The sequence below is a fragment of the Apteryx rowi genome, unplaced genomic scaffold (assembly GCF_003343035.1).
Source record: "Apteryx rowi isolate R43461 unplaced genomic scaffold, aptRow1 scaffold_100, whole genome shotgun sequence".
NCBI classification, from domain to species: Eukaryota; Metazoa; Chordata; class Aves; order Apterygiformes; family Apterygidae; genus Apteryx; species Apteryx rowi.
This window is the reverse complement of record NW_020447198.1, coordinates 817,067-832,787: the sequence shown is the minus strand read 5'-3', so window position 1 is coordinate 832,787 and position 15,721 is coordinate 817,067. Positions and strand designations below refer to the sequence as shown.

Below are 15,721 nucleotides of genomic sequence, written 5' to 3'. Positions count from 1 at the left end.
CCCGAGAGGCGGCGGGCAGCCCGGGAAGGGGGCTCGCGCCCAGCGGGCGGGGGAGCGGCGCGCTCGGCAGTTAAGGGCTGCGGACTGCAGAAGCCTCCTCGCGCGCCTCCTCCCCGGGAAGCCCCCGGCTCGGGAAGCACGCAGCGCCTTCGCACAACGCGCGGAGAAGTGAAGCACCTCTCAGAACATCCGCGCTCCCTCTCAGAGCCGCGGCAGGCACCGAAAGCCCCAGGGACGACAGCGCAGTAAAAGCCACCTCTGAGGCTGCCTGGCCGCTGCTGTCACCTGTGAAGGGGCAACTTGTGCCCAGGACCCAGTAAAGATTTCTACCACATTAGTGTCGGGCAAAATAGGTATAAACATAATACAGCTTTCAAATCAAAACGTTACAAAATGATTCACAAATAGAGGTTAAAAAGGAGGATTTGGATTTTAAACTGCAAAACAGCACAGTAATAGTTATAAATGTATAACAGTCAAATAACCAGAACTGTTGAGCTGTGCTAGTTAAAACAAATACAAGGCAGGAATTTCAAGCCAAGCTTAATTTTAAACCCTATCTCTACAAGTTTGAAAGTAAAGAAATTCGACATTATAGCAATCCACACAACCGTTACTAGAGGCAGTACGTTACGCTGTAGCACTGCTGCTCTGCAGACACTGCAGCAAGCCTGCCCGAGCAACTCATAGAGCTCACCAAAGCACAAAACAGCACGCGAATGGCACCAGGAGCGTGCCGAGGGCCTTCCTCCTCCTCCTCCTCCCCATGCCAACCTGCCTGCGCCAGGGCAGCCGCAGGTCCACACGGTCCTCAGCGAGCCCATCCTCTGACTCACACCCTGTCCCGTGAGATACGTATGTTGGTACGTTTGTCATCCTACTGCACGTAACAGACTTTTACCCAAAAACAGTTCTTGCAATTCATCTCCTATGAGCCACCTGGCAGCTATCCAACAAAAAACCAAAGTTTTTTACACTGATTCTGTAGCTGATATAGTCCATCATATTTCCCACTACCCTCTTTATACAGGCTGAGGCACAATATCCTTATTTTTCATTTCTGTGGGAGTCCCTTGCTCACATACAAGCCTACATGTACCACGAGCATCTTTGCTGCACAAACACTAACTGCAGACATCAGCATGCTCATACAAGGATCTCAAAACACCTTACAAACACTAATTAAGTTGCCTCGAGTTGGCCTTACAGTTACCTGACTTTTTGGACTTAAAAATGAAAGTTGAGTGCACAGATTATTGTACAAGTCAGTGAAAGAGCTAAGAATTGAAGCAAATGGTTCAGATTTCCCATATCTCAGCTCTATCACCGAGAATATTTACACATTTATACACAAGTGTTACTATCAACTATCTCAGGAGCAGTACTAGTTTGGAGAGACTATTATCACTTGCAGGTGTTGACATGAGGAAGTATACAATAGCAAGGAACATTATTTTAAGCTGTGATTGAGCTGTGTTGTCATGGATCAACTGATCTGATTATTTTCCAGGCTGCATGTTTAGTTTATCTGTGTAATATAGAAATGACCCAGACTAAACTGTAGCAGATAGAGTCTTCAATAATCTGACTAAAAATTACTGTAGCATACAAATCAAGATCTAGATTTTCCAAGGGCCCTTGGCTTCTCCTTTAAAACTACACACAGGGTTTTGAAAGCTTTAGATTTTGCAAACAGTTTTTTCCCATCATAACTTTTAGGTGCAAAGAACTACATTTGCATGGAATTCATGCAGCTAGCCCAGCAGGCTTGCAAGCAGTTGCACATGAAAATGGATACTCAGCTACATGGAATAAAACACCAAATCCAAATAATTATTCTGTATTGAAATAAAAGCTTTATCAAGGTAAGATGTTCTAGTGCCACAATGAGTGCATTAGTGCCACTACCATTATTTTGGATGGCAGTCACAAAAAAGACAGCTATTTCTAACTATTTCTTTAACAGTTAGAAAATGGCAGTGAGTTAGTACAGGGGGAAGAAAGAGCCCATATTTGACCCAGTTTTGCTTCTACTGAATTGCAAATTTCAGTTTAGGTCTTTAGTGAATACCTGATTATTGACAGACAAGCTCAGCACTTTTCACTCAAGGTAGGGCTTAAGCCCTTTTATGGATGATGTTTATGACTCCTCTTGGCCCACCTCTCCTGGTGAGAGGTTTTTTTCAGGAAGGAGTGCCAGACAAACCCTTCCAGTTTGGTGAGCAGCAAAAAGCCACCCTTTTTATTGACTACGTTTGTCACTAGTTACAGTTTTCTACGGTCCAAAACGCTCCTGAAAATGGTGGACTGTTGTTATCCTGGTCTTTCCAGTATCATCCATCTTTTGCTGTCATAGGCACTAAATTCACTCATAAAGATAGATATATTTAAGAGGCAGGTATTCACAACTCACATTTGTAAGCGAGCCTTGAAGATAAGTTTGCAGTTAAAATGTGGTATGCAATAGGATATTTGGTATACTTGCTCTATAGTGTCCTCAGTCAGCTAATCTGGGGGAAAGTATCAGGATTAGCCTGAAGGAAGAATTCATATTCTGTGCTGAGAATTATTGCTCTATAAGGAAGAGGCAGGGAAAAAACAAACAAACAAACAAACAACCCCTCCAATACTAAAACAGTATGTCCTTCGTGGAAAACATCAGTATTTACTTGATTGAAATCTGAATCTAGTTTACTTAGCCCCTTAAATCAGTTTACATGAGAAAGCTTCTGAAAACTGTTTCCTTTAACTAGTATAGTTGTCAAGGGAAAACTGCAAACAAGATGGCCAGGACAACCCACAGCACAACGTAGTCTGGCTAATTTGTTTAATCTTATTTTTGTCCCTACTTGGCATGCCAGTTCAGAAAAGCATGTAAACACTAGCTTTACTTTAGCATAAGCTTAGAACACATTCACATCAAAAGGATTTATATTTGTAAGATCTTTGATGAATTGGAGCTTAGATCCTGAAATTGAAGAGAACTGCGGGTTCAGCCCTCCATGGGACTGAGTCATCTTCTAACAATTCCATCAAATGCTGTACTGAAAAGAGCCCAGCACAGTCACATTTTCAACAGATTTTTAGTGAAAATTTGATTATCCGAATCCTCTGTCAGCTCTAATATTTGCAGTTTTCTGGTTTCTTGGAAGTCTGGATTCTACCGATAACTCTCACACTCAGTACAAAGGATATTTGTAGGTCCGGGTGGTATCTTCATTAAACCAGCTGACAGGGGAGGGGACAGTGTCTTCCAACACAGTGAGCCTTTCTTAGGCCACAATATTTGCTTGCTTTCCAGCTAGACGAGGAGGTCAATTTAAATACATTGCCTCCTTCTGCTAACCTGACCATATTTATATCATCAGACCCCACAGCTACAACAATGCCATTACAGGAAACACAAGAAACTTCTCTCAGACTCGTAGAATCTTTCCCAGTGGATAAAACAATATACTATGCTGACTTCAGATTTAACAGAAGAGCCCATCTTAACTTCATACTCTAGGAAGTTCTTACTAGCGTCTACCAGAATATACATGTGTGTCTGTGTATGTATGTATATATTTGTGTGTGTACACGTACACACACACACACACACATATTTTGGACTCGTAGAAACTAAGGAATATGTTCAGTATAGGGCCCTAAAAAATCTACCTTGTATCCAAACACTGGTTATTTAATGCTGGAAAGGCATATGTAATATTTTACTTCCATTTAGTTACCTTCTAAGACTATCACTGTAGTATTTGAGACCAGAAGACAGGATCAGAATGCACAGACATAATGTGAAGACAAAGCAGGTTCTGAATAATCTAGAAGATGTTCCATAAAGATTGCAAGGACAGAAGGAAGCATTAAAAAGAATAAGTGCAGTCTGCAACTCGTTTTACTAGAATTGCTGTTTTGAAGTTTCAACACACTTTAATCATGAAATTGATATATACCAATGAACCACACTCATGGTCAATGTTGTGTTAAATATTTGATTCTTTCCAAATCATGTGACATGCAACTAACTACATTCCTGTCATAATCAAGCCCTGCTTCTGCTCTTTCTACTGAATCAGAATCATTTCTCTATTACATCAGAGCGTGCACTCCCTCCTCCTTGCAACAAGAAAGAAATACAAATCCACTTGTGGATGCAATCTTACACTTCTCATAGTGAAATGTTATATACAAAAATACTTCTGGGTGTGGAAAGTTCTCAAACCGCAGATCACTGACCACTTACAGCCCGGCAAGAACTTGCTGACTGTCCACAGAGAAGCTAGCTAGACACAGAGTGACGATTTTTCCTTTTATAGCTGTTGCTACAGCTGGCTCCCAGGCATTTCCATTAAAAGACAAAGCAAAAGACCTATAAACCAGTTGGAACTAAAGAGCAGCTGGTCCTACTGCCTCAGCTAAGGGGCTAACAGAAAGAGAAAAGGAAACAGAAGTCAGAAACACCCAAATACGGAAAATATTCAGGGAAGCAAAGGAAAAGGACAAAGTGACCAGGTGATGCAGGAACTGTCCTAGACACCTTCTCCATGAGGGAAAGGCATCACACAGCCTAAAAGGAAAGAAGGCAGGTAACAGAAATCCACAGGCAAATGAGCTTCAGTGGGAAATGATCATCAGTGGGAGATGGTTAAGGAAAAACACCCCACAACGCTGTTGTTATTTTTTTCCAAAAAAGGAAAAATACTTCTTGCATTACAAAAACAGAAGTTAGGCCATGGTTTCAAGACATTCCTTTCGATGGCAGTGCCCACTCAAGCAGTTCCCGCTCCCTGGTGCCTGATTGTGCCAGGGGCTAGAGCTGTTTACATGTTAGACATGCTAGACATTTCCTAATAACCATGTCTTTGCATTGAACCTTGTTCTAATATTACCGCCCTCCCTCGATTTTTTATTTTTTATTTTTTTTAAGAAGCAGTGGCTACTGCCTCAAAGATGCTAACAAACATATACAATTGCTAATTGGAAGAGAAAATTCCACAAGACAATCTTTCTGTTCATCCTACCACAGAAAATACGAGAGTTTATGATCTAGAATAAAGCACGTACAAGAGACACCCCTGAGACGGATGGTGTATTAGAAGTGCATATCTACAAAAGGAAACAAATACTGTTTCTATTAAGCTTCTCTATCAGTATCTCATTAATTATTATTGTTTTGGTTTCCTTGTAACCGCATTTAATACTTGCTTTCCCTTTATGGCATATGCCCTCAATCTGATAACTAACATATGCTGCATAGTACAGTCCTTGAGGTTGAAACTACTTAAAAAGTTAAGAAAATTCACACCCAGGTGAGACAATGCAGCTACAGAATGCACAGACTATAGAAATGCAAACACAAACAAGTTTTATATTGCGTTTTAATGACTATGGACTCTGACCTGTAGCTTGGTTACACAGAGCCCTTTGCTACAGTTATCATATGAAAATCTTCTACTAATATTCCTTTACACTGCACACACTTGAGATGGTGCTTTTCAGTTAATTACACAGCTAGTTAGTCAGGTAGCGCTTAACGTTCAGTACACTACAGTCTCCCCTACGCTAAAGGTCCTTTACATCACAAAGCACCTCACCACCATGTGCCTAATGCAGTCGTTTCCACCAGCACATTAGCAGTGCTTTGCACATACTGCGCGCTGATGTAGAGGATGACAGAGGTGAGTTAGGTCCTAAGTCCTCCTCATTTGAAAATAAACTAACTTGGATATGTTTATTCTTTAAATGAATGAGATGCACTGTCACTATGTGTCAGCCAGGAAGAAGAACTGTTGTGATGAAAAATTAAATTTAAATTTCAAACCACTAACTAATCAAAGCAAGTTTTGGTGAGAAAGGACAGATCTCAGCATCTTTGTCCCTGAAAGGAAAATTATACCACACACAGTATGTCTGATCTACTGCCCGTAACCTTTGCAATCTTTATCCCTGTGCAGAAAGGGAAAAACAATGTTCCACATTCACTCTGGGCTCAGTGTTGAAAGATGTGACAATACAGTAGCAACTCAGTAAAGAACCAGATATACAAGTTCATCATACTCTGTCTTTGTTGACACTAGGAATTAAATATAGGCCTTCAAGTAATTTGAAAAAGTAACCAGCCTCACTGTAAAATGCCAGAGGAAATGCAGCAGAGCTCCCATACATAAAACTAAATTAATGATTCATAAGGTTGCATAATTAACCTAATGGAAGTCAGAAAAAATACGCAGTTAAGGACACACATCCAGCCTTCCCTTGACCTCTCATTTCACATGTGATTGCAATTAGATAAGCACGCACTGTTTCACAGACCATGCTGTCCAATAGGATGTGGTTGGGTTTTTTTTGTATAATCTTAAAACAGATCTAGGCAGCCTATCTATTTCATTCAAGAACAGCAAGTGCATACAGAATTTCACTTGTTAAGACTTCAAAGCAATGCTGCTTGCAAAACCATGGTCACATCACTGGTAAACTGCACCATCTGCACCATCATATGGAGAATAACAGCACATTTTATTTCAAATCCCCTGAACCTTTTGATCCAGAAGGACTGTCAGAGTGTAAGTACTGAAAATGTATCTCAAAGTCTTGTTCTAAAACCTGCCCTTCACTAAGTCTGCAGAAATCTCTCTCTGATTCTCTCTCTGCTCTTTAGGAGCAGAGACAGCAGATCCTAGGCACTTTAGTCTCAATCATGAATTCTACAAAACACACAGAAACTTTTCTTCAGGCCATAAGCACTTTACAAGGTTTTCTATTCCTTCCCCAGTCTCACATTTCCCTTCTGTTTCAAAGCAGTACATTTCATTATTTTTTACTATATAGCTACTCAGGTGTTCATTCACAGCAAATCCTCTCTTGACTGCACCCTTTACAAGCTTTGCAGGAAAAAAAAAAAAACAAAATAAATCTTGAACTGCATGCTCAGTATGTGATTTTCTAAGGCTCATAATTCAGTCAAATCAAAGCCAAAGCTCTAAAACACTTCACAGTTAGGACTATTTCAATGCCAAATTTTAGTATACAGGCCTCAGCCAGTCACGCTGCAGAGCTGTTCAAAAGAAGGCAGCGAGAAGTCTTATGGAGGGGGAAAATAGTTTTCCACTCTCCTCATACTCACACATGGATGAAATGTTTTTTGCTCAAACTTTCCAAAAAATTCACCTTTGAGCAGAGTCCAAGGGCCTCATTTGAACAATTTTAAAACTTTCTGCAAAGAATAAACACTTAAATCATATAAAAAGGCATTGCTCAATTACAAATTTGACTCTGGGTAATTCTCCTGACGTCAATTCCATTTCTCCCAATTTACACCCTTGTGAGACCAGAACCAACCCCAGTGCCTACAAAGAACTCTAATAGAGATTATTAGTCTCTCCTCCAAAAAAAAGTTACGGAAGACTGAAAACAGGAAGCCAATATATCCCCAAAACATTATATACCTGTAAATACAGTGACCAAAGTAACAGCATCATAAAAGAGCAGACCAAATTTCCAACTGTATAAGCTTCACACCAAAATCTTTCTTTACTCAAGTGTCACAAGTTATGTGAGGAAGGGGGAAAAGGAAGAAGCCCAGAAGTGTTTGAGGTTGAAAAGGGCAGTGGCTCCACATTAGTCCTCCCTGGCCATGGCAGGAATGGGCTGGCCTTGGCACACAGCTGAGCTCCAAGACAACCTTGTCAGCCGATAGTTTAGGCACAGGAATTATATGTGAACTGTATGTGAGCTGCATGAGTTGACTATCCTTTCAAAATGATACAATTTATATATTTTTATTTATTTTTGTATATATATGATTTGATCATTTCATGAAATGATTATAAAATACAAGATTACATATATATATATACACACATATACATATATACACACACACACTCACAAAATATTGTCACATGGTAAGATGTTTCACTCAGTAATTTCTTTCCAAAGAAGATAGTACAAAGCAGGCAGAAGAGGTCATGGGTTTAGCCCTGAAGAGGTCGTAAGCAGAGAATTTTGATACTGCACAATGCTCAAAACACAAGGCTATTTGGAGGGATAGGAAAGATATTAATGAACTGGAAGTTGCCTATGCTGTTGAGAGTGCTCTGTTTGTGAGCAATGGGACCACATTCCTTTATTTTATTATCGGTTCAAACAGGAATAGGCAAGTGTATATATAAAGGAGAAGACAAGGAGAGGGAGCTCATCGATTTCTTTTCTTCATTTTTCAGGGAAAGGACTGGTTCTCTGGTCTTTTACACACACACACACATGCACACACACTCACTCTTCCATCACCAGTATCGTAAATTCTGAGTTTTCTGCCACCGCTCTGAGAAAGTGTCATAAATCGAGTACATCAAATATGAGCAAAAATCTTACCAAAATTGTGATACAAATGGGCCATTTTGCTTACATCCACTGAATTAAGAAAAAAGAACCTTTTCTGATTTATGAATCAAACAGGTCTCTCACAAAAGTGTCACTCAGAAGACAACATTCTCTGGGTCTCGGTTCTTTTTTCACACCCTAATAAGGTTTAAAAATTCAATTGGTCAAGGCACAAACAAATACATGATTGATTTTGCAAAATTCTTATTTTCCTTAATTGCTCTCTCATCACCATAAATGGTCTGATTCTCCAAAAGAAGCTTCTTATTTTCAATACATGTACGAATTTGTTATTTACCACCATTGGCTACTTGGTACTCAATCTTCCTCCCCATTCCCAAATTACATGCCACACTTCATGCTCTTTTCTAACAGGCTTCAGTTTCCAGAACCAGAAATTTAACTATTTGATTAAATGATCTCTCAGAAGTTCCCATTTACAATCATAACTTTTTTTCTCCTTGCCTTCTGCTTCTGTTTCATTTTGCTTTGGTTAGAGATACACTGCACGTATGCCTTTTACGGCCCTGTTACAGTATACCTAAACAGTATAAACCTATGCTTACTATGAGGATTTCCAACTCCTTAATTTTTAGTCTCGTGTCTTTTTCACTTTTCCTCTTAAAAGGAAATATTTCCTCCTCTGAAAGTCAGCATCACTGTGGTATCCTTTAATCCAAGCACTCCCCAGAGGACAGTGGACTTAATTATTATATTTTAATGTCTATATTTAGGATGCTGGGAGTACTTCCTGCTCTGTCTGGGGCCTCCCATTCCTCCAAACGGAGCTTTGCCAGTTAGCTCTGCATTTATATCTAACTAGTTCAAAGTGCAAGGACTTTGTCCCTCCCAGCCACTCAGTTATAATCAGATAGCATGTCTTAAATTTGACTCATTCACGTTATACATACGTAGTTTCCAGAAAGAGTAAATGAAGAGTTTCACTTTAAATTCTCTTCCTACAGCAATTACTGTCCTAATAATCATGTTTTAAAAGGCATTATATATGTTAGAGATCACAGTTTAAACCTCCAAAAGCAACTCCTTACCTTAGGCTTAAAATATGAGGAAAACCAGAATAAAACATCTTGTGAATTGTGAACCCCAAAGCAAAGCTCAGCATTTCTGAAAGTTATACACAAACACAACACTCATCCTCTAACAGGTCATTAAAATAATAGGGATAAATTAATCATAAATCTCTGTATTACTATCATAGCTAATTTATCTTATTTTGATTGAAATAACCCATATTAAACTTTAAAAACTTTGTTGTGGGACATATTTTAAAATACTCAGATTCCCAGACACCACTTTAAGAAGCCTGCTGAATAACAGACACATAAGAGCGGTTTCTGCATGTTGAAGACTATTGAATTGAACATCATGGACAGATTTCTCAACTAGATCCAAAACAAATTCTTGCAGGCTTTCACTTAAGATGGGCACTCTGCAATTCTCTGATCTCAGATCACAGTGGTGTTAATTCAAGGCGGCAAAGGATTCCCATTAGCATAACAGAAAGCAGAATATAAGCTTTGATTCAACTCAAAGTGCAGACATGAAAAAGAATCTCATTTTCAGTTGGCCTGGGCTACTAAACCTAACTTCTTCCCAGTGCTCAAATAACAGTAAGTTATCTTACTGTTACGGAGTTGTCATCTTTTTTCTTCTTTTCATTGGATTAGAGGAAATAATTGAAGTGAAGCAAGAATTCAGCTCATTTGTGGGTCCCTTGTTTTCTTTTATGCTATATTCATTCTACCTGATTTCAAAAATTTTATGAGGATTTTATTGCCCTCTTATAGCTCTGCTGCAGAGTCAAGTAGGCACCATTAAATCCGCCTCCTACTCCATACAGTTTTCTTTTCAGCACCCTTTAGATTTTCAGGGAGGAGCAAAGAACAAGAATTATAAGTAAATATGTAACAATTAACTTTTGAAATATGCATACTGCTCCCTCTGCAACCTGGTAATGTTTTCTCATCATACATACCACTTCTGAACAATTCAATTTTCAGAGCTTTATCAACTGCCATAGTCCTCAACACAGAAATCGCTAAATAAGAAAGCAAATCTGTAGTGCAGCACAATAAAATCCAGGCTTTGGAGAGTTGGGGTTTGTTTTGTTTTTTTTACCTCCTCCATCTCTAAAATATCGCATAGTCAGGTGCTACAGCCCATACACCAGTGACTTGCCCTCAGCAGACTCTGTGGACCCCAGATCTTGCTCAAATGGTTGCTGTTATACTGTCTTCTACTAACGCTGTGAAGAACCAGGTACTCGAAGGAGGAATTCTGTGCCTATTTGAAAAGAATAACGGAAAGGCAGTTTTGAAATGCAGCTAGTAATACATTTGCTTTAATGTTCACATCACTGCACACATAAGGAGGATGCTCAGTCATGTTATTAGATGCAATGCCAGTCACTCAGAATGAACAGCATCATTACATACACCCAAATCTCTGCTTTCTCTACGTTAAAGAGCAAGCACCGCTATTGTAGTGGCCTAATCGAGCAACCTACATGGCACGTCTACTTCTCCCTCTTCATTGTCCTACATGTGTAAAGTGCAGTGCTAAGACTTTGTTGATCAGGATATATCTAGATTAAGAAAATGGGTACTAAAGATATTTCTCAAAGTGACCTATTTTGCTAGGGGAGACAAAATTGCTTTTACCAGCAGGTCTCAGCTCCAACCTTTTTCCTTTTGTGTTATGACTTGTCTTCCACCTATTGCAAATTCTGAACTTTCCAAAGACCATATTCCTCTCTACCAGACCATTCAAAATGCAAGTTTCTTCCCCACTGTTTCAGACATTTAATTCCTTGGAATCCCTGTGGCAGCTCCCACTTTCTACTGCACCAAATGCAGTTATTTAATATTTACTTTTAAGATCCCTCGGAAACTCCGCTGTCTTTCTGACTCTCCCTTTGTCTCTCACCTCCGCTGATGATTTTTCTCACAGATCAATGCCTGCCACAAGCTCCCAATGGAAAAGCTCCCTTCCAGGATTCTTCTTTTGTATGCTACCAATATACACCCAAGTAACACTTTCAAAATGATAAAATCACCTTTGAGATTAACCTTTATTTTGATGTCAAAAATGCATATCGATAGTGGTCTATAAATACTTGCTCTTGTTGGTATTTACCTTTGTACCTTGTCCTATATCCTTCCTATTGTGGGCTGCCTTTTGCTTTTCATTACATTCTTGAGACAGATTCTACCCACTTCCAAAGTTTCCAGGACAAGAGTATTTAAATCCTAGCTGAGACCTTTAGGCACAACTATAATGCATAAATAGATGATAACGTGGATCCACAAGGTCAAATACCCAGCATAGTTGATGCAATTTGATGCCATTCTGATGTAGATTAATAGAATACTACCCCTTCAATGCATTTAGACCAGTTTGATGTAACTTTAAAACCATCAAGCACGCCTAGCTAAAGAATTCTGTGAACTTTTGGGAAGAGTATGCTCCAGCATCCTCACTAAAGAGAAATTCCTCTTATTACTTGTGCTCTTGCTACTTGGCTGCTGCCGCAGCGAAGTGTATATATCACTTCCTTGAAGAACTGCTCCTAGCGACTTCAGTGGCTTTACTTGCAAGGGAAAAGTGACAGGATTAGAACTATAGACTGTACACAGTCTAGTATCCTCTGGGATTAAGTTGTTTTATTATTATTGGCACATTGTGCTCAGACAGTAAAGACATTCACTTAAGGATACTAGTTTCTATTTCCAGCTCTATTACATCTATTTTTATTTGAACTTATTTAAAGACAACATTATCATCCCAGAAACAAAAGACAGGAAGGAGATCGAAGTCCACAATGCTTGAGGCGCTAGACAATGTCAGGAAATGGCTCGTATTTTGAAAGTTCCCCCAATTCTCTAACAGCTGATCTTTACTGAAGAATTAGACAAAGTCCAAAAAGCAAAACAAAAACATAAACAAAATTCTGTGAAGGGAAATCCTCCTGTATTCAGATACCAGCAGAGTGGAAAATTTTAGAGAGAATCCAAGTTTAGAAGAATACATGAGATAAATTTTATCTATATAAAAGCACAAATGAAACAGCGTGCATGACAGTAAAAAGACATGCAATGAAAACAAACAATTCAATGGTCTGCTTAAAGAAGTAATCCCATTGTCTGCCTCCAAGTAAAACTATAGACCAAAAAAGCCCCGTTTAGTGTGTATTACGATGTGTATAATAAAAGGATAATTTCAAAGTACCCACGGCAGTGACAGCTGAACATAGTACCTGAACATTTTAGGTATATAAAGCCTCAAATCCAGTTTGTTTTCAAGTTCTTCAAAAGATCTGACAAATCAGACAAATAAAAGTCCTTCAGATTATATATGCCTACCTAAAAATCAATACATGAACATAAAAAAACAGTTATATTAGAGAAAAGTTAAGAAAACCTACCAACCAGCAATAGAGACTGTAGATTGCTGTTTTGTATTTCTGAACAAGCATTCAGCCTGCTTGCATCAAGGCATTACTTGGCAAACTCAAACCCTATCCTTTGCATCGGAATGACATCCTAACCAGACAAGACGACGTTCTGAAGTTTTTACATAGACAAGGCTCTAGCTGAAGTCAAACTCACTTTTTCCTCAGTAAGAACTGAGTAGGAATTTAAAACCTGGCCAAGGCTGAATACTATAGCACAAAAGTTCAAGCAGAAGCCTGCTGTTTTTTTCCCCCAAGCATCAGTTGCAAACACACCACTAAACAGGATGGAAGATATTCATTTAAAGAGAGTATTATAAACAACAAATTAATTGTGCAATATGTTACTGTGCTCAGAGAGATGAACTGGACAGGAAAATAAAAACCTAGAACAGACAATTAATAACTCTGCAGTTATATTAGAGAACGCTAAAACTAAAAAACGTCAAAGGAATATTAAACACTTCCACCTCGGGTTACAAACTGAACAGAGACAGGATTCACAGAGGAACTTTTCCTGTAAAAAGTTACTGCATAGTTGTCCACAACTGACCTGTCAGGAGCCACGCTAGCCCTAGAAGGGTGATCTATCAGTCTTGGTAAAGGCACAGCTGCCTTCCACATTAAAGAATTCTGCAAGAGGGATTCTGTAGCATCCTCCAAGTATGACCTAAAACATACAGTCTTTGATCCACAAGGACATTCTTACCTGAACCTGCCTTGCTAGAGGGAACTATTCTAACTGCAAGGCAATTCTCTAGTAATACTGCCAACAAGAATACCAGAAAGTGTCAAATACAATGGAGGAGTTTGTAAAGTGGTCACCAGTGCACTGAGGACTGGGAGAAACCACCAGAGGCATTTCCCATCCAACACCAGGCAGCATCAAGTGGCACTGTTTCAGTCATTACAGATTTATCTTGGATTAAACCTAGCAAGCAGGGGGTGAAATGGCTCTGTAACTTCCTCTTCCCCCCAAAACGTGTCAGGTATTCTTTATGGCTTGTTTTCTTAACCTTTCTTTCGCACAGCAAATGGAAAGCAAAGAAGTTATTGCGCTTTTTTGTTTATTTATTTATTTAAAGAGAACTTAAGCTCACTGCGAGCCATGACCAGACATGCATTTGTCACCATTATGTGGCATGATGTGTCAGTTGATAATTTGGCGCCCACTTAAGAGAAGGAATTCTGCTTATTTTTTGTTCCACTAGCTAGTCCAAAACCAAGTGCAAAGTTGCACAATCCCTCCAACTTAGTTGGAGAAGCAATAGTCAGAACCAAGATTCACAGGAGACAAAAAAAAAAAAAACAGTTCTCTTTTCTGGCTATGTGGTTATATGTTAAAAAGCAAGACTTCAGCAGAGAAAAACATTGCTCCTTTGCTTTCTCAGGCAGGTTTCTCGTTCTTTCAAGTAGACTCCAGACTTCATGTATTTCCTTCACTCCCTCCCTCCCCCTGCCCTTGATGATAGTATTTGGCAGGAACTTTTAATTAAAAAAAAATCCAGGCTGCCTTTGTGCTACCCCAGCAAACCCCTCTTGGGAAACGATGTTCTTTGCTCAGCAATTCCTGTTCAGCACTGAGTGCCAACGCAAGGAAAACAGCTGGAATGACTTCCTATTCTCCATTCAGGCCTAGCGGCCTAGGAACAAATCTTTACAAAAAGAAACAGAGGCAAAACCAAAAGAATCATTGACAAAAACACATGATGACTTTCGTAAGACATTATTTTCAGCTCATTTTTTAAATAAACACATTCAATCTCTCATGATAAAACGCATCTGATGAACAATCTGATCCAATTACCACCAAAGCTGTGGAAAAGCTTCGTATCAAGTAGCAACCAGACCAGCAACTTTAATAAGGAAAGCTGATCTATTATAAAGACTGTGCAAGAACGGCCTGCGTAATGTGATTTAGCAGCACTTGCTACAACAGCCTGAACGCTCTAGCACTAACAAACAGCAATAGCAATGCAAAGCAACAGATATACACTCTATATTATCATCAGATTGTTAATGTGCTGAGGCTTGAGTATAAATTTTCTAGATCAGTCATGTGTCCTAATACAGGCAGCAATTCTGACATATGTCGTGATTTTACCCCATCCACTGTTTCCCCTGGAAAACCTCCTGTTAATCCCTGAAAACTCTTGCCTTTCATTTACAAACAAACAAGATTCTCTTTTCCAACAACTGAATATGCTCCCCCAATAAATCCTTTGCCACCTAAGAAATTAAGATAATGCAAACATTATTAATTTTTAAATGTTTATGTCACCCTTATTTTAGGGGGTAGGGGAAAGCCTGCCAGATGGGATTGATAATTCTGTGGCTATAATCCCAACAGCTGTTGTTCAGACACATAAGGATAAAGTCCAGTTTAATCCAAACACCAAGAGATTTACTTTAAATCCCTTTCTACTCTGGGGGAGAGCCATACTGGCTATGCAACTATCACCACCTGAATTTTAGGACATCTCCCCAAGCTTCTAGATTATTTTGATAGTTTGTTCCCCCTCCCCCCCCCCGAGAACTACAATTTCCATTTATGTAGTGGGTTAGTCTAACACAAACTGGCTAACATGACTCAAAAAATCCTTCCTTCCATAAAGGACAGGGAAAACATGCAAGAACTCAGTTAGCAACATCTGTGTTTAAACACGTTTGTACCATACATATTGATGTGTTGTTTTCATCCCAATGCAGAGAAAGCCAACATTTAATCCACAGATTACAGCCTTGATGTACTGCTATTCTAAATCAGACTGCTCCTCAGGCTTTAATTTGAAAATCTGTATATTACTTGTTAACTTCCTTACATTTAAATCTCGAAATGCAAAGCACCTGAGATCATAGCTGAGTTCTGGA

The 15,721-nt window shown here is 39.3% G+C and overlaps 1 protein-coding gene across 2 annotated transcripts in view; it reads right to left on the bottom strand.

Moving 5' to 3' along the window:
* Positions 1–10,653, bottom strand: part of RGL1 (ral guanine nucleotide dissociation stimulator like 1) — a 90,564-nt gene extending 79,911 nt beyond the window's left edge. For both annotated transcript variants that reach the window (XM_026063103.1, XM_026063113.1), the window contains exon 1: positions 10,519–10,653. In XM_026063103.1, the coding sequence (XP_025918888.1) occupies positions 10,519–10,527 (9 nt within the window). In that variant the 5' untranslated portion in view covers positions 10,528–10,653. The remainder of the gene's footprint in view (positions 1–10,518) is intronic.
* Between the last annotated feature and the right edge of the window lie 5,068 nt (positions 10,654–15,721).